Source organism: Alligator mississippiensis, chromosome 5, assembly GCF_030867095.1.
Source record: "Alligator mississippiensis isolate rAllMis1 chromosome 5, rAllMis1, whole genome shotgun sequence".
Lineage (NCBI taxonomy): Eukaryota > Metazoa > Chordata > Crocodylia > Alligatoridae > Alligator > Alligator mississippiensis.
Genome location: NC_081828.1, coordinates 92,619,362 through 92,647,292, shown reverse-complemented (window position 1 = coordinate 92,647,292; position 27,931 = coordinate 92,619,362). Strand labels below are relative to the sequence as shown.

The window sequence follows — 27,931 nt, the reverse complement described above, 5'->3', positions numbered from 1 at the left end:
GTTATTCTGCTCAAAGTAAAATGTTTAGTTCAGTAATTCATTAAGACTGCTGAATATAAATCAATCTATAATCTGGAGAAGAGTCTAATGTCACACCTATTATACCAACAAAGAGCCAATATGTTTGTAAAAAGGTACATTTTTAGCATGTATGTGAAGCTGGAAATAAGCTCTGGAGAACGTTTTTACAGTTTATTATGTTTAAAAGCAATACAAGACATGTTTTCAAAATATCCTTCATTGAGTTGGCACTCTGATTCCTGCCCATTCTGAAAAGATAGATGCTGTATTTGAGTGAGGCGCAGGTATCAGGAAATTTATACTTTTTTATAAAAAGAGGGGGGGATGGAGGGAATTCAGTTCTTAAAAGCAATAAGTTTTGAGCCATTATGAAGTTTTTCTTTCTTTCTTCATCATTATTCTTTCTAACAAATCTTTAGCCACAGTCTGACAGGCAATTTTTTGTACAAATGCAAGTGTTTTTTAAATTGCATCTTACCCTGTTTAACTTCTAAGGTACACTTCCAGCATGTACTTAGTGCACTTAAATTCACTTCCCACTTTCCACACCAGATGGATAATTAACTTTAGTATGAAAGTTATAGTTCGTGTCTTGAACAGGCAGTGACACAGAAAGCAGAATGATGGATGTCTGGAGTTAAAAATCAATAGTGAAATTTGTGATGGACAGAATCAGGTTGGATGTGCATGAGTGAAGTAGGTGTGGATAGTAAGTCTGAGAGGCGTGACTGGACTAGAAAATGGAGCTGGTAACCAGAATTCTTTGAATGCAAACAAAAATCATTGCTGTTCACCACGGTAGGGGAAGATGAATTAAGATGATGAATAGAACTATGAAATTTGCACAGTAGTATAATAAAGTTCTGACTGTCACCCACTGAAGTTCATGAGCACTTAGCAAGTATTCTTGTGATTTCAGTAGGGACTGCTTGTGTAGGAAAGTGGTATTCCACAACATAGCAGCTGCCTGTGGCCTATTATATCAAATGCGGGGATTGATATTAACTGGGATCTTGCCACAGGCTGCCCCAGGTGGAAGTGGGAGCTCAGCCCCACACAGAGCACTGTGGGGGCAGCCATAGGCCAGATGGGAGTGGGGTGGATCACACCTGCATTGCACCACTGCAACAAGCTCTGCTGCATGCGCCCCCAGTCATCCCATCTCTCTCCCTCCATCCTGGCCAGCTCCCAGGACCTAGCACCTAGGCAGTCCCCCCCACACACACATATCATATGCAAGAGTAAAACTTTATTTTGAGTTATTAGGCAATCACCTCTATATATACTACTAAAAAACCCCCCATAAATCAGGACAAAAACTATTTTTAAAATAAAATTAAAATATGCTGTAGATGTTTGATTTTAGTATATGATTTGTTTTTTATCTGTAATTTGTTAAAATGATATCTTCTGAAAGGTTTTGTGTGTGTGGCCCTTAACAGCTCACCAAAACTCATTATATGGCCTGCCAGCGAAAATAATTGCCCACCCCTGGTCTTTTACCATCCTTTTTATAGCTACTCTCCAGGTATTTTAGGCTGTTGTCAAATGTCCCCTCAGTCTTCTCTTCCCCAGACTAAATAATCCTAGTTCTTCCAACCTATCACTGTAAATCATGTGTCCTAGACTGCTAATCACTTTTGTTACTCTCTAATGGATACCTTCCAATTTGTCCATGGCTTCCTTGAAGTGTGTCGCTCAAAACTGAACGCAATTCTTCAGGCAAAACCACATGAAGGCTGAATAGCCTGGAAGAAGCACTTGTAAGTGACATTCCTATGAATATATCCCAGTCTGCTATTGGCCTTTTTGCAACAAAAACAGAGTTAACTCATATTCACCTTGTGTTACACTGGATCCTTTTCTGCAGCATTTCAGCCTAGTCATTTGCCCCCCATTTATTTTACTTACATTTATCCAGAAGCCTTCATTTCAGTTAAGGGTTAAAACTTTTAATCCTTTTGTCATTAGAAGAAAACAACTCTTTCAAGGCATGCCTATATGGGGAAGTTATATGGACATCAGGTAAAACTGCTTAACATTATAATTATAGTGGTATAACTCCCCATTTAGATGCTTTTCTTCTTTTGATGGTACATTATGTAACTTTGAAATCAGTTTAAGCAAGAAAGCTAATCTTTATTCTGACATAAGTGTGTCTGTATGTGGAGTTATACTGGTGCAACTCCAGCAGCTTGACAGGGAAATTTTCCAATGTATTGAAGTACTTGCGATTGTAAATAAAGAAACAAACATAGGTCAGGTCCCTCAAGCAAATTAAGAAAACCTCACTAGAGAAGAAACTGTCAGGATATGCCATCTGGTATTTTTTAAGCTGTCACAAACCAACTTTCTAAAATTGTGGATTCAATATTTTGATGTGGAAGAGCCTTCATAGTAAGGGTAAAAGAACTAGAGTATCGTACATTGGCTGTAATTTGAGGCTAAAAGGAGAGTAATTTGAATAATGTTGTTCTTGTTCTTCTAAATAGCTTAACTCATGGAAAGTGATAAACAGCTGTTGACCAGCATTGAATGCCATACTGTAAGTAAGGGGTGACTAGTATTTCAGGATGGCTGTGGAACTACTTTCTTTGATCTGTATTCAACTAACAAGGCAGCACCATACTGTGTTTTGGTTTCACGTTAGCTTTGAATTTTACTGAATGAAACTCTTCCTTCATTAGTGTGCTGGTAATAATTTTGCTTCATTTGATCCATAGTTAGTCCCTAGTGATGGTAACATGAGTCACTTATTAATTTTTGCTCCAATTTTGCCTGTGCCTACTCTTGTGTGGTCTTTTCATGCTCTCAGTGAAGCTAACAGGCCTAATTCCCATCTTTCTTAACTGTTTTTAAGTTAAAAATCCATGCAACTCCTTTAATGGAATCAGTCCCCTTGCATCAGCATAAATAAGTTTGGCTCAATGCAAGATTTGCATAGTCCTCCACAAATGGAAATGGAACATGCCCAATATGGAATGGCATTTCATTGTGGAAGCTAAGCAGCATGAAATTCAGGGTTGTTTAAAGGGCAGAATAACTAACCTGAAAAACATACTGCACAAATTTAAAGAGACTCTACCCATACAAAAACAGGTACTGCCAGTCACACAGCTGCTACAAAGAGTCAAATAAAAAGGTACCTTCTTAAACCAATCTAAGCTGGTTGGCTGCACATACAGAACAGCAGCATGCCACATTCCAGGCTGGGAAAAATGTAAAATTCTACATATGCTGAAAAGCATATGCTGGTAGCTCCAAGCCTTGGTTTTCCTCTGGTAACTGTTTGACCTGAAATTTACATAAGCAAAGGGAAATTTAGTGGCATCCAACTTAATATTCTTACATTTAACATTCCTTTAGCAGACTTCTGAACTAGTAGCTGACTAATAAGCTTAACATGGTTTTATTTTGCATTTTGGGGTATGGGCTTTGTTTTATCAGCCTCTGGTGTTAATGGAACAGAAGTGATAAGATGAAAATGTCCAGTGCCCTCTCAGAGTGCTCTGAGCATCTGAAATCCAAAATGGGTTTCCCCAGTTTGTATGAGCACCACCTCTAATTTTTTGAATCCAGAGTAGGGCTTTTTGAGCCATAAGAGAACACAAGTACAACATTTTGAAGCTTCCTGAAGCTGGCTCAGTACCTCTCTAATTGGTGCAGTTCTGATTCTCTGTGGAATGTTTAACATCTAATCACTTTCGAAAATCTTTTCAGAGCAAGTGTTCCACTCCTTCTATCTTTGTTCTTTCTTTTGATTGAGGAGCTTATTTGACAGCCTGTTCTCATGACACTCAGTCTTCTTATTCAGTCAGGCCCTTTTTATGTTCTGATGCTTTCTGATTGGTTTGTACATCATTTGATTGTATCATTTCTTTGTACTTTGCCTTCTGTTTGTTCAATATGTACTAAAAAGTTTGTGAAAATTGCTTCTCTTGAACGTCTGTAAAAGTCCAAGGGAACTGTAATGGAGCAGCTTCAGTGCTCTGCCACTTTAAAGGCTGGAGCAGGCAGCCAGCAGGTGGTTGATTAAGGCAGCCATTTAAGAGCCCAGCTCTCAAGGCTGAGAGAGCAATTTGTGGTCAGTAGTTTGGGAGTAACATCACCCGGTGGGGCTAGCTCCTGGAACATCTTGGAGGTAAGGGTGGGGCTCCCTGTGTCAAGGGAGTCTCCAAGAAATGCCAGGCCACTTACCTTCCTGGTGAAAGGTGGGTAGGGGCGCCTTAACCCCAGGCTCCACCATCCGGTCGGTTTATTAATGAGAGCAGTGGGACAGGCATGCTGAGGCGTGGTATCTGAGCCTACATGAGCGTTCGACCCCATGCCCTAGTGAGAGGGCAGAGTGATGGGCTAGGCACACTGATGAGGGGCACCTGAGCCTACAGGGGTGTTTGACCCCATGCCCTGGTAGGAGGGCGAAGTTGAGAGGCCCTAGAGAGAGGGCAGTGTTGAGAAGGCGGAGAGTGTGGCCCCAATGTAGGGGGGCAGAGTGTTAGCCCTAGAGAGGGGCAAAGTAGCCCGGTGAGGGGCTTGGGGCAAAGCTGACCCACAGTTTGGCTAATCACCCAGCCTCGTTCAGATAAGGGTCACGGGAGAGGCCCAAAAGGCTGTGCCAGCGCTGCCAAAGAGTGTAGATTCAAGCCTGATGACCTGAGAACAGGTGGAGTGCAAGAGGCCCCAGTGAGAGGAGGGGCGGTATGGGTGTGGCCCGGTATAGGACGGTGCAGAGGAGGCCTAACTATGTACTGAGTTCATCCCAGCCTCAACCTGGAATGATACCAAACAGTGTGTTTATCTGCAAGGCATGGGCCATGTCAAGGGGAGATCAGAGCGTGTAAGTTTTGCCCTTGCCATCAGGGTGCTCAAAGGACAGCCTCCTGCCTATTGAACATCTGGATTAATTTACAACAAGGCATGGCAGGAGAGCAAGGTGTGCAGCTCACTGAAAACCAAAGGAGTGGGCCATTCTTGTGACTGGGCCTGGGAGTTTGCTCCTTTCGTCACAGGAACCATGTTCTTGCTATGGGCCTGACCCCCACTATTTTGCTCCTTGGGCTTTTGGTTATACTTATGCAGTGCTTGTAGGACACTGTCTTTCTGACTAGGTCTGCTTTGGTGGATATAGCAGCCACAGCCTGGCATGGGGCAGTGGAGCATGAGGTACAGTGCCTTCTATATGGAAATGTAAGGAATGATTTTATTGAGTAAAATTGAGTACCTTTATTGTGTGCTTTGCTGAATGTCTGTATTCAGCAGTTGTCACTCGAGGGCCAGAGCCAGCCAAGAGGATTCATCAGTAACTCTGTCGCATGTGATATTTGATGTTTTTAAAATGTTTAATCTAAGGTTGTGAGTCTATCTTCAATAGGAGCATAAAAAAGCAACTTTAAGTAGTAAGTGTACTTCCACTGACCCTTATTGTTAAAAAATGATATTCATTTACCATCACAACATCTGTAGCACTGGATAAAATGTGCATTTGCTTCAGCAGTGACAAAAAGAACATGTCCAACTCTTTTCATTACACAAGACTTAGGTTGCTTTTGCCTTATCTATGTTCTTCCAGCAGATACACTTCCATTCATGTTCCAAAATTATATAGCAAAATATTCTTTTTAATTGTTTTCCCTATGTCAAGTTTCTTCCTGTCAGTTTCTTATGTAGGTAACAGGAAAAAATTATCTTAAGCATGAAATGGAAAAAAGTATTCTTTGTTTTCCTGTACAGAGCATTAAGATTCTATCTATCTTGGACAAAACATGGTTTTTAAGAAGAGCAGCACATTGTGTAGTCCAGCTTTTCCTGGAGACAGAATTACAAGCACATGAGAGATGCTTTTTCTTTTTGTCTCTGGAACACACAGATTCACTAAAGCTTAAAAAATGCTTTTGCAGTGGTTTAGGGCTTTAACATCCAGAGTGACAATACTGATAAACTATGGGGTCTGCCCCATGTTTGGGCTTTGAAACCCCCAGATTGTTCTTAAAATTGGACATGCAGGAATTCTCCTTCTACAAGCAGAATTCCAGCTGATCTGCTTCAGCAGGATCCAAAGATATCTACAGTATAGCTAAAGGCTAAACTAGATTGAGAACAGTCCATACTCTGACAGTGACAGAGGTGATGAACTTACTTTTGTTAAAGAGTCAGTGTAGGCTATACTAGTTTCAGACCACCTCTGCCAGCTAGCCTAGCTGATTTTTGTGCATTATCTATCTCACTGACGTTTCTCTGAAGCTGCATAATTTGTATACACACATATATCCATGATGGGGAAAACAAAATCAAATTGGGAAGATACAGGCTCTTTAGAAGAGATTATAGTGAGTGGAAGGGCATAAAGTACACAGATATCATCTTCAGAGAAAACAGTGATTGGATTTAGAGGAAAAAATAGCTTGCTGTTCAGAGTCTAGTCTGGGTCAGTATTACATGCTGGAGTGTTTTTCTTTTCTGTCCTCATGCTGTGAAAAATCCATCCAAAATTGTTCAGTAAGCACGGAAGGGACTTGAGCTTAATGTTCCAATTGAATGTCAGTGTCCTATAGCAGTACAGCACTGGGAGCCAGTAAAAAATAATCTGAAATTTGAGGTCTAGTCCTTAGTTTCCTTAGCCCTAAGTATACCTCCTAACTCTGAGATGGAGATAAGGGCTTCTGTCCTATGACAGTTCATGCTGCAATGGCCTACCGCTTGCAGGAGAAAAGTGAAAGTGTGAGTGGAAACGGCATATTTGACTGGTATTAGAAGTACAGTTATTAAGGAGTTGAGTATAGTTGGCACACTGAGTTAAAGCAGCCTTACATCCAAGTGTTACTGAGGGTAGCTCATAATTCTAACAAACTAAAATTTGCTCTGACATTTGATAAAGATGTCATAGACATTACAGCTGGAAGGGACCTCGCAAGATCATCAGGTCCAGCCCGCTGCCCAAACAGCAGGCAGTCAGCCGGGGTCAAATGATCACAGCAAGATAGGCATCCAAGCGTAGACATTCAGAGTAGGTGCCTGCACCACCTCTGGAGGGAGTATATTCCAGGCCCCGGGGACCAGGTAAAGTTTTTCCTTATGTCCAACCTAAAACGGTCTTCCAAGAGTTTGTGACCCTTGGACCTAGTCTTCCCTGGGGTGCCCTGGTTCTCCCAGTTCCTGGTGCACACCCCTTATATATTTACCCAAACTCGATGTTTTTTTGGTCCAATTTTCTGTCTACAACATTATGGGAAGAGGTGTTTAAAGCATGATTGACTAAGTTACTGCAGCTGGTTTATAATCAAAAGAATAGATGAATGTGTACATATTAAAGTCATATGAGTCTGGAAAAGAAAGAAATTAAGCTGAATTGTATAAAGCATTGATATGTGTTTATGAAAGGGGAGGAGTGGCAGCCTGAAATTCTCTTACAAGGTTGTCAAGGTTACAGGGAGCATTGCTTCTATAGGTGAGTGGCTTGAGTATTCTTTGTTGATAATTGGTATTGGCTGTTTTCTTCTGAGATAACAAAATTTGCATTTTAATTAAATCCCATTGTATTTATCAACATTAGAGCATATAACATCATAATTCATTGGAAGTTTTTCCTAGTATCAATTTAAAAACTCATAAAAACATTTTGTAAGAGTTGCATTTACTCCAATGGAATCTATTTTTATCTTTGAGAGTTTAAGAAGCAATATCCAACGATAAAATCCTAATGAATAAGACCCAGTTAGGCTGAGACCACATTGACCCTTCTAGAAACCTTCAAGTTCCTTATTTAGTGGTTCTAGTGTCAGGCTCATTTTTATACTGAGAAAACTATATTATGTTTCCTTATGGACATTCCTGGGACAGCAGGAACAGCCTCTTAGCCTTGCAAAAGTTTTCCCACTGCTAAGTGCTTTTTGGCGCAAGTAAAAATGACAGAATCTTTTCTACAGTATTTTGCAAAACACATTTCTATTAGTGTTTGTATTAGGCATGTCCTGTCACACTGCTTGTCTTGCAGGAGTGAGACAAGGTTATATCTAGAGTTGGTGTAAAAAAGTGCAGCCTTGTTTGTGTCACTGGAATTAGGCATCTGCAACAGACTGTCCTCAAAGTATGACTGAGTCCTGCTACATCTACAGTTTGTGCCATGAACAGATCTAGAATTTTGAAAAGAGGGATGCCAATGGTGAGGTTCATCAGCATCTATACAACAACATACATTTTTCTTCAATTAAACAAAAAACTAGAAGCTTTACTAATATGCTAGGGGCCTAGAGCTGGGTTATTCTGTTTAAATTGAAGCAAAAACAAATATGACTTAATTGCAATGAGTTAATAACAATCTGCAGGGCTGTGAAATAGGAGTTGCATTACCCGGAGCAGCTAACAGAGAGCAGAACAAAGGATAGCTTGATTGGTGGCCCATCAAGACCATTAAAAAGAAGACAGGATTGTTGGAATTAAGAGTTTATAATGGGCCATGAAGTCAACTGACTCCCTCAGTGCTGCCTGACTAGAAGTGCTTCTGCCACTGTCAGGCAGTTGGTTATAAACTTTGGGTGGACCAAGAATCAAAGGGGAATGCAAGTGCACAAGTGTATCCCCCTTGGATCCACGCCTGGATTCTACTGTTGGAAGAAATAGTGTTTTAGAAGTAAGTTTAGGGCAGCCAGTGCGCTTTTGCTGGCCAAGATAAAGCATTTTCCTTTCCATTATCCCTGGTGGAGAGACGGATAATCCAGATCACTCTAACACCTGAACTAGCAAATATTCATGCAGGCACAATAGCAAAATAACAATACAAAGAAAGAGCAGTGCTTTTGCACTTTAAATGCTTCTTAAGTGACAGATAAAAAACTTTTTTTTTTTTAAATCTTGCTGTGTCTTTTATACACTGTGGCATGTCATGCCATCTGTAATTAGAAGTGACACATCTTACTGAATTATGTATTGAAAACCCACAGTTTGCTCAAACCAGAGTGTGGCTTAAAACACCTTAAAAGCATTTGAAGTAGCTTCCCTGGAGTGAAACAAGGAATGCTAGTTCTGTACTTCCTTCCCTTCTCATCCCTCATCTGCTTAGTATCTAGCTACTTGAGCAGAACCTAGGGAGAAGTTCTGCCTGTAGTTAAATGACTTTGGCTTTTGATCTAGATAACCACTAGTATCTATCCATTATCCTTTAGTCAGTTGTCCCATCATGTCTCTGAGTATATATAAAAAGAGAGCTTGATAGGTGATTTAAATCAAGCTAAGGGTTTTTAAAGTGCATTAACAATAAGATTGAGATCTGCCTGTTCAAAATACATGTGCATCTCCGAAGGAATTAAATATACATGACACTTCCTTGCTGAGTCAGGAGTATGCAGCAGTCCAACAGAGAGCACCCTCTTGTACATCTGTATCTCTTGAAATGAATCTCTCATCTCTTGCAGGACAGATTATGAGTGCCTTCATTATTATGAAATCAGGACTCGTAGTAAAGATGATATCTTTTATTAGACCAATAAGATTTTTGCAAAAATCTTTAATTGCAAGCTTTCAGGCACAAATGCCATTCATCAGGCATTGGAGAAAAGATTGTAAAAGTTCAGTCTCCAGTTACCTTTGCAAATGGAACCCACAAAAGAAGAGACATACAGAAGTGAAGTAACAGTAGAAGTTTTAGGGTTCATCTTCTGAAATGCACTACAGTGTAGAGATTGAGGAGATGTATGTAAGTGAAAATAGATAGTAGGTGCCCCTCAAACACTGGGTGAATATTCTTATTAATCCTGCTAATGCCTTTTCAGTGAGGCATAATTCTCTTACAGATGAGGATGTGGAGGCTGAGGGTATACAATATGTACAGCTTGGAGCTACGAGTCAAGTTCAAGGTGTTTGTGGTTTCCAGTTCCATGTACAGTCTTTGGGTATATTTGAACTTGCTAGCTAAAAAGTCCAGAATTGAATTTTGTTTTAACACCAATAAGTCACAGAAGTCAAAGGACTTGTAGACTGGGGATTGATGCATTGTGTACAATTTTGTTCCAAGAATATCCACCTGTTTATATGCATATAGGTATCAGTGGGTTATTTTGATAGAACAGGGTAAAATTAGCTCACAAAGAACTCTGTCCTGCCATGGCCAGGCAGCAGATTTAAAGCCAGCGTATCTGTGACTGCAATGCAGACATGGCTCATGGAGACGGATCATGCTATATATACATCCCTTTTCCATGGTGATTATGTAGCTGTTAAGTGGCATCTAGGTGCTGGATCCCTGGACAGTGCATTTTGTCTTTGCTGATTGAGCATTTCTCTTATATACCTTCTCAATCCAGGGCCTTTGCAGACAAATACATAAAATGCTCAGTCTTCTTTATTAACTGGTGATGTAAAACCACTTGCAGGCTAAACCATAGGCATTTAGGTACATGAAAAATCAGTTATCTAGAAAGTTCATTTGAAACATGACCAAGGATGCCAAGATTAACAACAATATTGGTAAAAAGACTTTACTGCATTTGCAGACTACAAATGGTCAGGACTCCAATGCTCTGTCTCTTCTGGAAAATATGGTACCTTCTGCAGCACCCTCAGAAGAAAGAGGGCCAATGCTCCTTACAGTACTTGAGGTTTCTTGTTTCAGCATTGCTCCAGCCCAGGGATGCATAACTTATGAAAAGGAGTCAAAACTAAGTGGTGGTAATATAACATAAGCAAAAAAACAAACAAACAAGGGTGCTGATCTTAATGTTGGTATGTATTGGCAATTCTGTAACAGGCAAAATGTGGAATGAAGGAAAAGCTTTAAAACCCAAAGGGAAGCAAACTGTTTTAGAGGTCTGGGCTGCAGCCCGTCTGAAAAAGGAAAAGTTCTGTTGTTAAATCTGCACAGCGTAAAAGTATCTCTCTTCAAATTTATGTAAGAAGTACACTATATTTTTCTTAAACATTTTATAGCCTTTAACCTGGGCAACTCTACAGTATTCTGTCTAGTGTAGTGTCCACCATTGGTATGGTTGTTGTGGTGGCCAGATAATGAATGAAATTATGTTTTTCACTCCAAGATAGGCATAAATCATCTGACCCATGCCTTCAAAATTATGATGTTGCTCTACTGTTTATTTGCAAGAATCCGCAAAACCGTGGGCCATTCCTAGTGTTTTATATGATGTAGCACAGCACTTGGCGTGGTTCTTCTCACAGATTTAAGCAACTGAAGATCTAGTCCTCAACCATAATTACTATACCTCTTGGGCAAACACCTTCAAAGTTTGCTGAGATTTTGCCTATCTAAATTCCCCTACAGTTTCAGCCAGATGCAGTCAATGCACTTTAGTTCTAGGTTGCATATAAGGTTTGCTGTGTCCTGTTAAGCAGTCAGACTGCACCTTAGAAATAAATTGACTTTTGCATGCTAAATGCATGATGTGCCCTGGTCCTTTGAGAAGATAGCGTATAAATATGAGCTGGTGATTGGTAGAGTTTAGAGCACTGACATGAATAGTTGTGGATCCTGGTGTTGGAAATTGATTCCTCTTTTTTGACAGGTAATTGCACATGCAGCCACCTGTGACAGAGCAATATGATAGCATTAGCTTCTGACAGCATCATATCTGTCAGCATGGATACTCTATGGGCAGGCACTTCTGCCCCTTCCTTGGAAACCAAGTGGTTTCAGAACACTTTAGGAAGGGGCACTTAGCGCACTGGCTGCAATAATGACTCAAATTACTCTGCTCTGCTAGAGACTAAATATTTTCTCAATTTAGAGAAAATAAAGCACTTGGGTATTTTGTGCTCAGGACACATTCTAAACATGTTTTCAGTGAAAACAAGCAAACAGTAAAACCTAGCACAGATTGCATAACAACCTGCAGTAGCCCTGTTGTCTTCTGCTCTCTGGACCGTAAAGAGTCTTTTCTTATATCTGAAATCTGTGTTCCTCTGGATGGTCAAACTCTGCCCAGATGTCTCTACTGCAGCTGTCTGTTTCACGTTATCTTGCTATAGAGTGCTGAACAACTAGCATGATTTTCTATTTCTGGTGGGAGGAAATTATGCACACACAAACTCTAAGCAAGCCAAGAACCAAAGGTTCTTACAATCTTACTCTGCATTTAAACCTCCTGTACAATTTTATATTAGCTTTGCAGTGTTTAACAAAACTAAGCTAGACAGGATCACAGTATGTTTTAAGTATCACAGTTGCATTCTAAATTATTTGCTTTTTTTTAGGCCCGAACTGCTTTGCAGAAACCACTGTCATTCCAGCAGGCCGAGAGGTGAAAACTGATGAATGCACTATATGTCATTGTACTTATGAAGAAGGCACTTGGAGAATTGAACGACAAGCTATGTGCACTAGACATGAATGCAAACAAATCTAGGAAACCTACAAATCAAAGTACTTTGATTTTTTTATAAAACATTTCACTGCGGTGAGCACCCAAGATGACTCTGGGAAATCTGAATCATTGTAATTAGAAGATTTGGGGAAGGAGAAAAGAATGGCATCCTGGTATTTTGTTTTTCATAGTAACATAATACTGCAAGGCAAAGAAATGCACATATTTAAAGAAGTTTGGACATAAAGATTCCTGTCTTAATAAATGTGTTTTATTTTCACAGCGAGTACACTGAAGTATACTCTATCAAATATTCAATGTATTTCTATAATCCCATTATAGATCTTAAAAATAAATGTTTTATATAGATAATACAGATTAAAATACTGTATGGTCACCTGTCCTATTGTATACATGAACCATGCCTAAACCATTTCCATTCTAGTTTTATCATCTTTTTCTTTTTTCTGTTGTGGGTAACAATAATTTGTGCCTGGCCAGGAAATAGCCAGAGATCACAGACTTTAGATACTTTAAAAAAATATATGTGGTGTTTCAAAAAATATTGCCGTGCAAAAGTGAGCCCAGTCCTCTTCTCAGTTTACTGGTGCCTCCCCAGAAATGGTGTAATTGGGAACAAAGCTTGAAACTGCAACTTCTGTAATACCCACTATGAAACTCTGGTTGGATAAATCACATTGATCCCAAAAAAATGAATTTGTCTGATGCATCACATGAGGACTAATTCCATAGTGATGTAAATTGTAGCGTCCTATATCTAGGATGAAGAACTGTAAGTAGCAAAGCAGTGTAATTTGCAATTTCTTAACATTTAAACAGTATGCAAATTAAGGTAACCAAAACAACAGAGGGTAAAGGGAATGCAGCAGGTGAAGCAAGTAAAGGAAAGAAGATTAAGCAGGACTCTTATAAGAAGTTTTTTTCTGCTACTAAGGTCCTGATTGACGAAATTATTTCCATGTGGTGTTCACTTTAAGCTATAGTTTTCTCAGAAAGGGAAACGTTTGTGAATCCGGCAGAATACAGTGTTAGTGTCATGTTAACTACCTTGTTACTTAGGTACATGAAAAATTATTTACATTATTTGGTTCAGAGACTTCTATCAGTTCACCATGGGTAAAATGCAAGCCTCACTGAAGTTAATGGAAATGTTGCCATTGACATCAGGATTTCTCTCCCAGTCTGGAGTTTTCGTATACATATATGCTTTATCAGGTTATTTTTCCAGATATATCATAGACAAAAACGATCAAGTAAAGAGTTATATGCAGAGGACACAAATATGCCAGACAGACCGAAGCTAGGTATGTATAGCTATTCCAAATCTGACTAAGAGCAATCACAAGATACACCTCAAGACATAGCCTCAGTCCCCCCAGGTGGAGAGAGAGAGAGAGAGAGAGAGAGAGAAAGAAGTCTGAGACAGACTGCTGTAGCTGATCTGCTTGAACCCCTCTTACCTGTTAAAATTGTTTCCCTCAAGCATATACACACCAACGTAAAAACCTCCAACGTTGCAGTTGAAATAGAAGTGATTCTGCAGCAACTGGATTGCCAACAGGTGAGTACTAAATACCTCACCATAAAAATGAACTGTGAGTCAGAGTGCTTGGTTCTGCTGCACTTCTTATTCCCTGAATAGCAATGTCTAGCTCAGTAGGTTCCTACTCCATGAGTGTGTGTACATGAGACACTTTACTGTGAAGTAGTGTAGTTTACTGTGCAGTAAGCATTTGCACCTACATGTGCTCATGCTTACTACACAGTAAACCTCACTATCGCAAGTAAATTTGCAAATGCAAGTAGCAAGTGTATTCATGAATAGTTATTGCATAGTAATGCCCAACAGGGAGCAAATATGCTCCCAGTTAGCCAGTCACTGAGGGTGGGAGATTGCTCCCTGCCCCTGGGAGCTGCCTGCTGCTGGGGCAGGCTCTGCCATTGCAGCCTGGGTGGGGACTATGTCCCCCTGCCCTGGCAGTAAGGAGCTCCAAGACCCTTGCTTTAAGATTGAAATCAGAGAGTGGGGGTTGGGAATTCCTTATCTCCCAGCCCCCATTTTGTCATCACAATTGCTGGCAGGGGTTGGGGAGCCTGTTCCCCGCCCAGCTCCATGTGTGCAGAGCTGGGGAGGGAACAGGCTCCCCAGCCTGTTCTTCACCCAGCTCTGCAATTACAGAGCTGAGCAGGGGAAAAAACTCCCCTGCCTGTTTCCCACCCAGCTCCGTGACTGCAGAGCTGAGAAGGGAACAGGCTCTCTACTCCTTGACCTGCAATTGTGGAGCCAGGGCTGGGAACTGTCCCAGTCAGGGGCAGGTCCCAGCCCTGCATCCCGATCTGGAGATTGAGGCATGGAGCTTGGAAAGAGCTTCAGGGGTGGGGCAGGTCCCAGCCTGCTGCCAACTTCCACCTGTGGTGCAGGTAGTAGCGAGCCCTCAGCTGGGTAGAAAATTCCTGCCCAGCCAGGGGCTCACTATTAGCTGCACCATGGGTGGATTGGGGCAGGGGGCTGGGACCTACCCCTCACCTGCAGTTCTTTCCAAGTCCCCTGCGTGGATCAGGGATGTGGGGCTGGGAGCTCCTTGCTGCTGGGCCAGGGGGACATTGTCCTTGCCCTGGCAGCAGACAGCCCCCTGGAGCAGGAAGCAATGTCCCAGCTCAGTCCTTCCTGCCAGCCCCTGGGCTAGCACCTAGGGGGAGCCTAGAGCTTCCTCTGTTGTTGGCAGGAGCCCTTTGTAAGGCTGCAGGAAGTGAGAGCAGTTTGCTGCTAGGAGCAGCAAATCTGCTCCCAGATCCCTGCATGTGTAGATGCCTGCTTGGAAGCCTTTACTGACAAGTAAACTGATCACAGATCAAATGCACGTGTAGATGCACCCCATGTGAGTCAAAAGAAGAGTATGGCTCTAAATCAGGTCCATATCTGATTCACTAGGTCTGTGTTGATCTATTGATTTCACTGAGATTACTCATAAAAATGAAGCTAGCAAGCTAGGTCCTGAATTACTAAGACCTAGATCTTTCCTACTGAAATCAATGGCAGTTAGATGCTTAAATATGTCTGAGAATTTTAGTCTGAAAGCCTATTCCTAACTCTTTCCACTGTACTAATATGATATTCCATGTTTGTTTCCTTGAGACTAGTGGACTGTTTGCATAGAAGCTTCTATTCAATGCGAGTTAAAGCAGCAAAATTGAAACTAATTTATGTAACTTGCAGGAACTGGGATTCAGAATAGGATGATAAACTGTCTACCTTATCGGGACATTTACTATTGTATTTAGGTAGCAAAATGATATGAAATTTACCATATTTACATCTCTTAAAGCATGTGTCCATAATGTTTAACTTTAAAACTTTTAATTGCATGAAAACCCAGCCTCTCTTCCACTCAAGATCCTTGCTAAGATCACGTTTCTGTTAGGCTTGGATTTCCATTTTGTTGGGAGCTTGGTTATCTTTCAAGCAGTAAGTACATAAGTAAATGATTTATATTTTTTCAGGAGCAAAACTAGGGCAGAGAGAGTGGGGCATCAGCACTGGGCACCAACTATTGAGGAAGCACCAGAGATATATCTGGCAATCTTTTCAATGGCATGAGCCACCCTGCCTGGCACAGAAGCAGGCAGGAAGGACAGTGTCTCTGGGGAAAAGCAAAATGGTGGTCCCTACTGCCTTCAGAGAACCTGCTATAGCAGGCATAGCCCTATACCCAGTAGTATATTTGGGGGGCACAAGAGATGACTCTCAGGGAGCCCAGCCACGGGGGCTACTCCTGCCTGAGCCAATGCTGCTATAGAAGCAGCAGCAGCAACCACCTTTGCAGAGAAGAGCAGCAGGTAAGACTTCACTAATCCTCCATCCCCCACCCCCCTGCTGTCCGGGAGTTGGCATACCCTCCTACGCCCTTGCCCATCTAAGGTGCTGAAGGGACTTCTTATACCTCTGTATTTTCCCCATTATGCTTTAGCTGGGCTGGGGTGATATTTGGCTGGGGTGTTATGACCCCGGCACTCGTTCCTGCCCGGGACAGGGGGTCAGACCTGATGATCTGTTTAGGTCCCTTCTGACCCTTAGCACTATGAAACTATAAGCTATTCCAAATGTTTCAAAATGTCTTATATGATTATTTAATAATTGGTGAAAGGAACCTAGAAACAGAATGACCTTAACTTAAATGGACTTAAGGAATACCCAGTTACCTAGACTTACCCAGGGATGTCAGCACTCCCTCTCCACAACAACTATGATTGCTCTTCTTGTTAGCAGCCTCAACTGATGCAAAAGGACTGCGAGAGCCTGAGGGCTGTTCTACTGCTGCTAAGTGAGGTAGAGCCACCTTGGCAATGTCATACGGGGTACATGTAGGGCTTGTGTATAAAAGCTTTAAACTCTTGGGCTGTCAGTTGGGTATCTTGAACCTGCACTCATTCTCTAGCATGTAAAAGGTGGTAATAGGAATGCTTCAGATAGACCATGGTTTATGCAGTCAATGGAGAAAAGTACATGAATTAAATTTAAAAACAAGGTTGCTTGTAACCTGTTCTTTATGTGCCGAGGCCTCAAGTGGAAACACCTTACATATAGTCTTTCAAGCAGCAGTGGAAAAGAAAAATGAAACTTTACTGAGTACAAAATACAGTTAGGGAGTGAGGACTCCTAAGCCTTTTACAGCAAAATAGAATGTTTTGATGGCCGTGTTAAATATCGGTGTGAAAATCTGCATTTATCTGAATCTCACCAGCCAGGCAACATAATATTGCTGTTCACGTTGAGAAGTTCCTGTTTAACTTCCACATTAAAAAAATGTAGAATTAAAATCCAGCTGCATAGTTTTTAATGATCAGAGCCCAGAGCATGTTGAATAGTGCAGACTCCCAGACAGAGTGAGATGTCTTCATTTGAGGTTTGAACAAAATAAACAGTAAAGCAATGAAAGCAAGCTCAAGATGTTTCTTGAACAGCCACTTTATTGGTTATTGGAAGTTTAATTTAACTCTTTTCAGTGTGTAAATTCCAACAAGTAAAATGTATTTACTGAAGTGAAAAATGTCAGTTTGCCATAAAATACAAGCCTGTGTGTAATATAAGTATTTGATTTAGAAAATACATTTGGTTTACAGATTAATGTATATTGTCCAAAACAGGTAATTTAAAGTGATCTGAGTCACTTTGATGGTTCATGAATACACTTGTCTTTAAAGGTGATTTGGTCTTTTTGGGGGCAATAGGGGATTTTCCTTCCCCAGCTGTTATCAGAGGCATTTGCATGAATACAGAATGTCTGCTTTTAATTTGCCTGCTTCTTCCCGATTTGAAATCAGAACCAAATTACTCTGCACAATTTTACTGATGTAAGTGGAGTTATAATAGTGGCAAATTGGCCTTTAAGACAGCCTAAGTATCATATGCCTTCAAATAAGAAATAGGCAGTGCACAGTTGTAAAATAAAATTCTAGTGCCTGGAAAAATGCACGTAATGCTAACAGTGGGGGAAGGGAAACCAGAAAATGCAAGAAAGAAATGTTGTTCTTAAACGTAACTTTAAAATTCCCTCTACTGTGGTCTTTCTAGCCATATTCACCAGCAGTTTCCATCCAACATGAAAGGCATTATGGGAGATTTTTTTTTTATTACACTATTTAAACCAAGTAAAATGAATGTTGATGTTTTCCTTTCTAAGTGTTCATGTACAGATTGGAGAAAGAGGATTAGAAACTCAGATGCGTAGAAAGTAATATATTATGAAGTCAAAGGCTGGTGTAATAGCAAAAAGAATGAGCAACTGGGAATCAGCAAAAGGAAAATTGATAATGGCTTGAGAGTGATAGCAGAGGAAATATAACAAGTCAAACAAAAAGGAGAAAACTCCCTGAATATGGCTACAGGAGAGTGATGGAGTGGAAGCTACCATAGGCGTAGGAGATAAATGAATGTGGTAAAGGTGGCCCACTTGGAGGAGTGGGCTGTTCCCACAGTACACATTAGAATGAAGGAAAGGGAAAGTCTCATGGAACATGAAGGATGTTGTATGCCAAAAAAGGGAGATCAAGCATTAACTGGGAAAATAATAGAAGATTCCCTGCTTTCTGGGAAAAGATCTCCTTGCTTCCAGTTGTGCAATGGAATACAGATTAGGCTTTCATGATATTAAAATGAAAATAATTAATAGTATCTTTTTATGGCAATTATAGTATATATGCCATGATATCCATACCAAGTATAGAGAATTTTCAAAAGAAATTAATTTAAAAGTCAGGATGACACCTACCACTGGAATTTCTTTCCTCCTTACTTCCCATTTCTCTAGCTAGCCAGCGTGTTGCCTTGCAAGGCACTCACTACTCTGTTTATATTGTTTCATGAACTAATTACTGTGTTATACTGCCCAGTATTTTATTGAGGGCAGAGCGAGGCAAACAGCAATAAACAATGACAGAAAACAATAATGTTGCTTTCCATTTTACTATCCATGCATTCAGTTCTTCCATTACTTCTGGGTAAAAAAGGACTTAAGTGAACTTCTTGAAGTTTAATCTGTCTGATTCCCCTAAAAAAATGAACTGTCCTAACACGAAGCACTACAAAAGATAAATTGCACATGATCAGGAAAAAATTTATAGCAAGAACTAGACTCACATGAAATGACTATGGAACCCAAGGAAGCAAAATAAAAGCCTTTCATACAGGAAAATTTAGATTAAAGTTCAGAAAATATCTTGACTGAGAGATTCAGCTATAAATCTGCCTCTTATCAGATTAGGTGGAAACACTTATTTGATTGGTGTAATACTACACTGAAGAAAATAAAATATATTGTACAAACAATCCTGCATGGGCAGAGTGGTAGAAAACATGAACTAATTAAAGTCTTCAGTCTAATAGATCTTTCTGACCTCTATTCCTTTTATATGCTCTCTTCCTCCTCCCCCCACCCCTCCCAAATCCAGCCTCATGCTTGAACGAAAAGTTCTGGGATGCATCAAGAAGTTGTAATTGTTTACCTCCTTAGAAGTGATAGGGAAACATTAATAAGTAATATTAGTTTATCTGTAATGGAAATAACCTTATGATAATCAGCTGCAGCTAAATTAACTGAAAAACCATATTCGCCTCTGAACTTATCAATTTCTGTTTCCTAGTGGCCCACCTGAGGCTAGCAGTTTACTCCTACAACTCTGTGTGTTTATACACAAGCTTGGGGAAGGGGGGGAGGTGCTTTAATTAGAGCGGCTCCAAGAGCCACCCTAACTAAAGTGCCTGGAGTGTCTCATATATCAACGTCCCCGTGCTTAAAAATGGCAGCAGGGGCACTTTAATTAAAGCTTGTTTGACAAGCTTTAAAGCACCCCCACCATTTTTAAGCGTGGGAACGCTGATACACAAGACCCTGGAGTCTGCTGGAGCGTTGGAGCAGAATTGCTGCTCATGTATAGGGACCCTCTAATTACTATGATTAGTTCAAAAGAAAAAACTGATACACTTCAGAAATGCATTGCCATAAAAAAGATCTTCCTGATGGAGATATTTAGAATGTCTGTCACAACATGTAGTGACTTACTATTTACATAAAGTAAACACTGGTAACTCAGGGTAACTACTGAGTTTTTGTCCTTGTATTTGTCAACCATCTTGATATTGAGTTTGAACAGAATCAACATCTGTAATGTGATCTTCATTTCTATTCCTGCCCCTTCATACTGGATAAAAGGTTCCAGAACAGCATAGAGAAACTCTCTACCGCCACCAACTCATGCAAGGCAGAGAATTCTCTTGGCTACAGGCATTAGAAAAGGCTACTGCATGCCCTCCACAAGCTGTATGTGTTTACCTAAATTATTTCACCCACATATAGTAGATGAAATCATGAAAAAGCAGAATAAAGCAAAGACAAGTAATACCATTTCCTGCACAATGTTGAAAACTGGAAACTAAAGCAATATAATGAGAAAAAAAATCTGATGTGTTTATTTTTAAGTGAAAGACATAAGAAAATAACTTTTCCCTATTTATACATACAAAATTTGGATCTTCCAGCTCCACCCAAAATATGAGAAAGGAGACTATGGAAGATGCAGGTTAAAAATCAGTTTTATTGAGCATTCACTAGCAGCATATGTGCAAATAGGAATAACTGACCACATTCTGATCTCGATTAGGCTGAAGTAATCCAAATTAATTTGATTAAATTCAGATCAGTTTTCAGATTAATACTGGTATGACTGAAATCAGACTCTGTCCTGGAGAAAGTAAACATAAAAAAATAATGTGATGTAATGAATGGTTCAGATAAGAAAAAAAATCAGCAGTCTTGTGTGGTGCTTGTGTTTATGGTAGATAAAACACAACCTAGTGAAAGGCCAAGACAAGGCCTACTACACACCTTTTGTTTTGCATAATCTCCTGGTGGCAAGGCTTTGACCTGGCCTGATGTACTGACTTTCACAAAGTAAGAGGATTACCAAAATCGTTTTTATACTATGCTAGAGTATGTAAACATGTATTAAGAAGCAAATCAGAACCCTTACAGGATTTACCAGATCAAACTGAAGCAAACTACTGAGACTTAAAACTTACCAATTCCTTGCTTATTTGAGCCTGTCCCAAGAAGCTGGTTAGTACTTGATTTACACCATCCATTCAGTCATGGTATTGGGTAGCAATTACAGTTGTTTGGTTTATTTATTTTTTTTTAAGAATAACAGATTAATAAATATATTAAGTGATCTATACATTAAAGTTAACATGCTGATTAAACTTTTGTCTCTGTTACCTTAAAATTAATTGCATTCATTTCAGAGGGGTAATACTGGAATTAATTTGCAGTAGGTACTGTACAAAGCTCCATGTGCTTATGTTATTTGGCATGTTTTTACCAGCACAAGCCTACATAATTGCTAAGACAATACTCACTGTTTCCTATGCTTTATCAACCATTGATAAGTCAAACTAATGCTAAGTAATTTAGTGTTATTGTGATTGGCTAATTATGGAGATGACATTGACGTGCAGTGCTTCGAAGTAGTGTAACAGCATTTCCAGTTTGCATCTGTTCATTCCTATTTGCCACATGAAAAGAGAAATAACTAGGATTCGGGCATTTGGTTGATTCAAGTTGAGTGGTGATATCTTAACTTACCGCTAAAGTTTTTTTTCCAACACTGCTTTTTCCCAGCTACTTATTTTAAAATGGCATTTGATAAAAATAGCTATTTTATATATTCTGCTAAATATTAGTTATGCTGTTTATACTAATGTTTCAGCAATAAAAAAGTCATTCTGTTAAATCTTCATTATGGTCTTGCATTTATTCTTGATTATCTACAGGCCTCTGATACAAATAAACATGCTTTATAGATAAACTAGTTAAATCTATAAAAAGCACATTAAAACTGTTTTCAAAACTTTATTTTTGGCACAATTCAAATCAAATCAGAATATTTATGAAGCCTCAGGCTTCATTTTTCATGTAACAATATATTAGTACAATGCTAACTAAATTGTCTGATATATACGCACTTGTATTTCAATTCTTGATCTCAGAAGGTGTTAATTGGGCAAATACACACATTTAAATCCATGGTTCATTTTTGTGAGATGGGGATTGGAAAATCCCAAACTCTATTAAACTTCTTACCTGGTGATGAAACAAAATGGCTAGAAAATGCCTTAACTATCAGCTTCTTTTCATACAACTGTAATGAAAATGATAAGAAATATGTGTTCTGTGCTATGCAGAGAATGTGAGGTGAGCTGAGGTAATTTACAAATGAAGTGTCCTGAGATCAAGAATTAATTTCATCTCCTCCAAAGGTAACTGCAATACATCCCCTCTTTGAGACTACGTATTCAAAGAATCCATCTAAAAATACTAATAAAAACAAAAAAATTAAATGAACACTTTTGAAATCCCTTTGAACCAACCTATCCTTCTCCAAACAAATGAATGCCCAAAATAAATGATCTAAAAACTGGTTTTGCAACACAAATAGGGCAAAATTGGAAAGTCTAAGTAATAGAGTTTTATAAACTGTTAAAAATTCCATAGGGACTAGTCTGCAAGTCTCCAGAACAGGTAACAATGAGAAGTTAGGTTATTTTAGCTGCTTTATCATCCAGCAGGGTGTGGCCTGATAAGAACAAGTAGTAAGAAGGAATGTATTAAGACAACAGGTTAGTCATAATTCTCTCATATACAAGGTTGCCAACTGTAGTAATGTAAAATTAAATAAAAAGTTGAATGGATGGTTTAGAGTAAAGAGACCTTTAAACTCATTTTGGGAATTTCTGGGACTGGCGTAAGTGAAACAGGAAATATGATGACATTATTATCAACTGTTTAATGTGAAATTCTGGTACCTTTTGGGGAGGAATTGCATATGGGTTGATTGTATTACTGTAATTTTTGTTCTGTAAAGAAACACATGAGTAGGTTTTTATGCATGGGATTCTCCTCATATGCATGACCCTCTGAATGGCTAGTGTGGAGGCTGCGCTGTAACAGAATTTGGACCACAAAATCAATAGACACATAGACTGAATTTATGCATAAACTTCTAAGAATTCTTAGAAGGATTTCTTTAGAAACAGGCTATAGCTCATTAAAAAGTGGCTTACAGTAACATGCACGTACACTTTAAAAAAATAAAACAGTCCAAAATTATATCAGACCTAAAATACTTTGTTAAAATGGTGAGATGTCACTCATTTTAAAAAACAAATGCCTTCTATGGTTGTAACCAAAAATACCCATACAAGTTGTTAGAATCACTTTATTGATTTTACCAAGTGAAAAAACAACACACAATAGAGTAGTGAAAAGAGCAAAATACTGCAACTGACATTCCACTAACATTTTGTTGCTCCATATGTCAAAGTCCTGTTGCAGAGAAGACAATGAACTCCTTCACTGGGATTGTATGTTCCTGGGCTACAGATAACTATATGCAGGGAGAGAAAAAGAACAAAGCAAGATTAAGATGCTATGAATGAATGACTTCTAAAACACTGAATAGATTAGAAATTTTTTTACATTCTTTTTTGACATATCATCAACTATTTGACAAGACAACAAATTTTTCCAGCATCCTAATATTTGACTGTGACACTGTGTTGTCACATATTCTTCTCTTCTGAAAAGCAATTACTGTAGTATGACTGTTTCCTGGTTGATCTACTCACAGGTAAACTGTTTCACTAATGAAACAATGAGCAGTAACCAACAGACTTCAGCATGGCCTGTACCTTCTAATGTTGAACTAAATGACTCTTACTCCACCTAGTGGATAAATATAAAAGAATTTAAAACTAAATTTGACTTTTAAGAATCTAATAAAGGGAAAAATGCACAAAGAATGCCTCAAGCAAGAAACTGGCATGGGGTGTGAAAAGATGTTTTGTATAGAAATGCACGTTTCAGTTAATTCAGTGCTATTTTGGGAAATAAGCACACACATCTAAGGAGTGACTGTAAATTTTAACCCATGCAGGAAAGACTAGCCCTAACACTGATCACTAGGAGGAAACAAACAGGATCTGAGTCAAGTGGTTGGTTTGGCCATGGCTCTTCTGGCTCTTTTGAACCTCACTGCGTTCTTGCAATAGTAACAGTAACATTTTTAAGGAAAAGGCTGGGTATTAGTGTTCAATCCTTGCTGGAACCTGGATGGCTCCTTATTTCTGTCCTGTGCATTCCTGCTTATATCCTGGCTCTGTGGTTTTATATTTTGGCTTGGTTTCTTCCTTTGGAGGGGAGGAGAGCAGTTAGGCCTTATTGGGACCCCACTAATTCAGCAGAATTTATGATACCTAATCTGGTCTATCCCTGTTTTCAGACGGCCTTAAATTAATCTGATCTACAATGGTAGCATTTTCCTGGACTGCCTGACTGCCAACTCTTGCTGGTGGCCTAAGGGAAGGTTAGAGGTCTCATCAAATATCATCAGCAAGGTAGATTTTAAGAATGATCTGGCAAAAAGACTTGCAGGGCTCCCCTTGCTACAGACACTCAGAAACCTTGCATTATTTTAGTATTTTTATTATGTTAGCATCTGTTCAGAGAAAAAATCCCTAGAGTTGTTTAGACGGACAACATTTAAACTTAAGCAAGGTGTTGGACTGGGTGACCTGCCAAAGTCCTCCCAGCCCTGTTTATTTGTAATTCTATGAATGCCCTCACCAAAATCAGAGTTCTACTACACTAAACACTGTAAAAACAATACACTGGACAATTATTATTGACCATTTTCATAAATTAAGTAGCAAAATAGAAGAAGTCATTAACAATGATAATTGATACGGGTGCACCAATAGAGAATTTTGGGGCTGATACTGATGGCTGATTTTGAATGAGCCATATCGGCCGATACCGATGCAATTGCTGATATGCCGCCTGGCAGTATGGAGAGTGGCGTCTGGCTGGTAAGTCTGTTGGGTGGGAAGGGGCGAGGGGGGATGAAAAGGGTGTGGGGGGGGCAGACTGAGGCCCCCATGGTAAGGGAGGGAATGGGGCTGGTGCTGGGGCTAGGGCAGGCACTGCCCAGCCAAAGCATGGCACAGGATGGAACCACAACTCATCTGGGGGTGCAGAGGGAGGGCAGCTCCTGCTGCTGCACTCACCCCGGGAAGGCATGGAGGAGCATGTGCACCCTGGATCAGTGCGTGGGGCAAAGGCGGGATGCTGTTATGGGCTGGGGCTAGCGCTGAGCTCTTCCTGGCAGGGGGGCGGGCTGGGCTGGGCTGGGCTGCACTGAGGGCGGGTAGCAGCAGTGCTGTGGTGGGGGGCTACAGCAAATTTTGGGGTGGCTGTAGCCCACCCTGTAGCCCTCCTCACCTTCACAGCGCCACCAGCTGCCCCGAGCTCAGCTCAACCCAGCCCAGCATCCCCCGCCACCCCCAGCAACAGCCTGGTGCTGCCCCCAGCCCACAGTGGCAGCCTGCTCTCACTCTGCGCACAGATCCAGGGGGCACATGCCCTCCCAGGGTGTATGCAGCAGCGGGAGCCACGCCCCCTCCCCCCATGGCTCTGTCCCATGCCGCATCCGGGCTGGGCAGTGCCTGCCCCAACCGCAGTGCCAGCCCCACTCCCTCCCTCACCTTGGGGGCTTTGGCCTGCCCCTGCCCCCGTATCCCTTCCCACACAACAGACTTACCCGCCAGATGCTGCTCTCCATGCTGCTGGACTGCGCTCCTGGCCGCCTGTGTGCTACGCTTCAACTGTGCAGGCACGTAGAATTTTATGGCAACATTATCGGCCACATCGGCCACAAAAAGCCGATTGCTGATAATGTCAATTGCCCTTTTATCAGTGCCAATACGATATGGACCAATGTATCAGTACACCTCTAATAACTGATAAGAGGAGCCATTCTCTGCCTGTAGAGGCAGCTGCAATTTTGCTCCCACTTCTGAAGAAAACAAAAGAAAATATCTGAATGTGACATGTCAGAAACTAAGAATCCATTATTTCCCTCCACCAAAATGACTTGCCCAGAGGAAGCTTTTATATATATGAATAAAGTGGCAATTCTTAACCTCCATATCCTTCTACTTCCTAGCATGTGTCACTTCTTCAGAAGAGTAACTGTGCTTTAGTTAGTAAATGCCACAAGCAGATTTGTTCCTAGTGAACTTCATGGGAATTTTCATCTACTTGGATTGGAACAGGGGAGAGAGCTATAATAACAGGATAATAATCTTATGTTTGAATAACACAATCTGCATCTGCCACCTAGGGGAAGGCATGAAACGAGAAAGAAATATTAAGTGACCTGGTACTTGCTTAGCCAGGTACCAAGAGAAAGTAAATAAAAGTTTCTTTTCTCAGTAAACATCAGTAAACATAACTTGTCTCTATTATTTACTGAGCATAAACTCACATCAGTGTACATTCACCCTACAAGTATAACCATCACCTCAAAATACTCTACCTCATATATTTTATGTGATATCTCGCTTGCCATTTCACACTTCACAAACTTTACTGCATCCTAAAAGCTACCTGATGCTTGCTGTTCTTCTCCAATTTTATGGCAAGTGTAATACCTGTGGAGTAATGCATTTTCTTTCCTTCAAATTATTATGCTCCAAAAATATAATTTTTAAAATATAAACAATTCACTTGACTTTGTGAGAGAAATGAAGAAAATGAACTTATTTTAGCTGCAATTTGTGTGTCTAGTTCATAGGAACTAAACTGAACAGGATTAAAAACAGGGCCAATAGACTACTGTATATATCAAAAATGGGTTTCTAATTACCTTTAAGGGTTACCTGATTACCCAGGAGATGAAATCAAGTTGTCAGAAATAGTTAGACCCTCAAGAAAAGAATAATTTGGGCACTTAGAGCTGTATATGAACTCCTGAGTTAAAATAAAACATTGCGGGAAAGTTTCTAAAACTAAGGAAAAAAGTCTTTTATATTTAATGCAGAAGTGGCATAGTTCATCTTGTCCTGCCATTTAAGTTGTTAACATGTTCACTGCACCAATGGTATTTTATTTAAATTTAGGCCCCTGGCAGATGTTACACTTAAGATGTGATTAACCATTAATCGAATCATGTATTAACCTGGCCATATGTTCATGCAATTAATGGCGTGATAAAACAGGGAATAAGCACAAAGTTATTACACAAAATTATTTTGTGTAATAACTTTGTGGCTGGTTCCCATCATGCCTTCAATTGAATATGTAGCCAGTGCCGGTTAGCTGACTGGTGCTCCCAGTCACAGGAACACACTGGAGTCTTGAAGGGCTCCCAATATGCTCTTGTGACTAGGACTGCAGATCACCTGAATAGCATGTCAAGCTACAGGCACATAGGGTACCTAGCTTGATATTTGCTGGTGCAAGGGAAGCCAGGCTTATGATCCCAGGCTCCCCTTGCATCAGCAATAAGGCATAATTGGGATCTAATCCCCAATCTTGCAGTCAGGCTTCTTGCCATGCATGTGTAGTATGATAGGAGATGCAATTGTTGAGACTGCAGATCAGATTCCATCGTGCCTTTAACTGAACATCTGTATATGTCCAGAGACAGATATATTGCATCTTTATTTTTTTCATATAGGGGTGCACCAACAGAGATTTTGGGGGCTGATACTGATAGCCGATATTTAAGGAAGCATTTCGGCCAATATCAATCCGATTTCCGATACAGCTGTGTGCAGCTGGTAAGTCTGTTGTGGTGGAAGGGGAGGGGGAAAAGAAAGGGCATGGGGGGGGAGCAGAACAGTGCTCCCTGCGGTGACGGAGGGAGGGGGCAGGGGCAGTTGTTGCCCACCTGGGGTGGGATGGGGCGCCGGACAGAGCTGCAGCTCTTTGGGAGGAGTGGGGGGGGGGTGCACCCTAGGAGGGCATGGATCTGCGCAGGGCAGGGCAGGACAGGTGGGCTGCAGCTGCAGCCTGTAGCCGGGGCTGCACCAGGCTCTTCTCGGCAGGGGCTGGGCTCAGGGCAGATAGTGGCAGCACTGGGATGGGGGCTACTGAGGGGGCTGCAACCACCCTAAATTTTGCTGTGGCCCTGCTCCCAGTGCTAGTGCCGCTGCCTACCCAGTGCAGACTCAGCTTTTCTTGGCACATGAG

General features: G+C 40.6%; 2 protein-coding genes across 4 annotated transcripts in view; one reads left to right on the top strand and one right to left on the bottom strand.

The window, feature by feature from the left end:
* The window catches only part of VWC2 (von Willebrand factor C domain containing 2), a 124,913-nt gene extending 103,275 nt beyond the window's left edge, over positions 1-21,638 (top strand). Inside the window, exon 4 of one of the 3 annotated variants that reach the window (XM_006265054.4) lies at positions 12,217-21,638. In XM_006265054.4, coding sequence (XP_006265116.1) covers positions 12,217-12,368 — 152 coding nt within the window. In that variant the 3' untranslated portion in view covers positions 12,369-21,638. The remainder of the gene's footprint in view (positions 1-12,216) is intronic. The other 2 variants (XM_059728589.1, XM_019483880.2) reach the window with 2 other exon arrangements.
* Positions 21,639-23,099: 1,461 nt separating this feature from the next.
* The window catches only part of ZPBP (zona pellucida binding protein), a 59,050-nt gene continuing 54,218 nt past the window's right edge, over positions 23,100-27,931 (bottom strand). Inside the window, exon 10 of the mRNA XM_059728593.1 lies at positions 23,100-23,285. Coding sequence (XP_059584576.1) covers positions 23,194-23,285 — 92 coding nt within the window. The 3' untranslated portion in view covers positions 23,100-23,193. The remainder of the gene's footprint in view (positions 23,286-27,931) is intronic.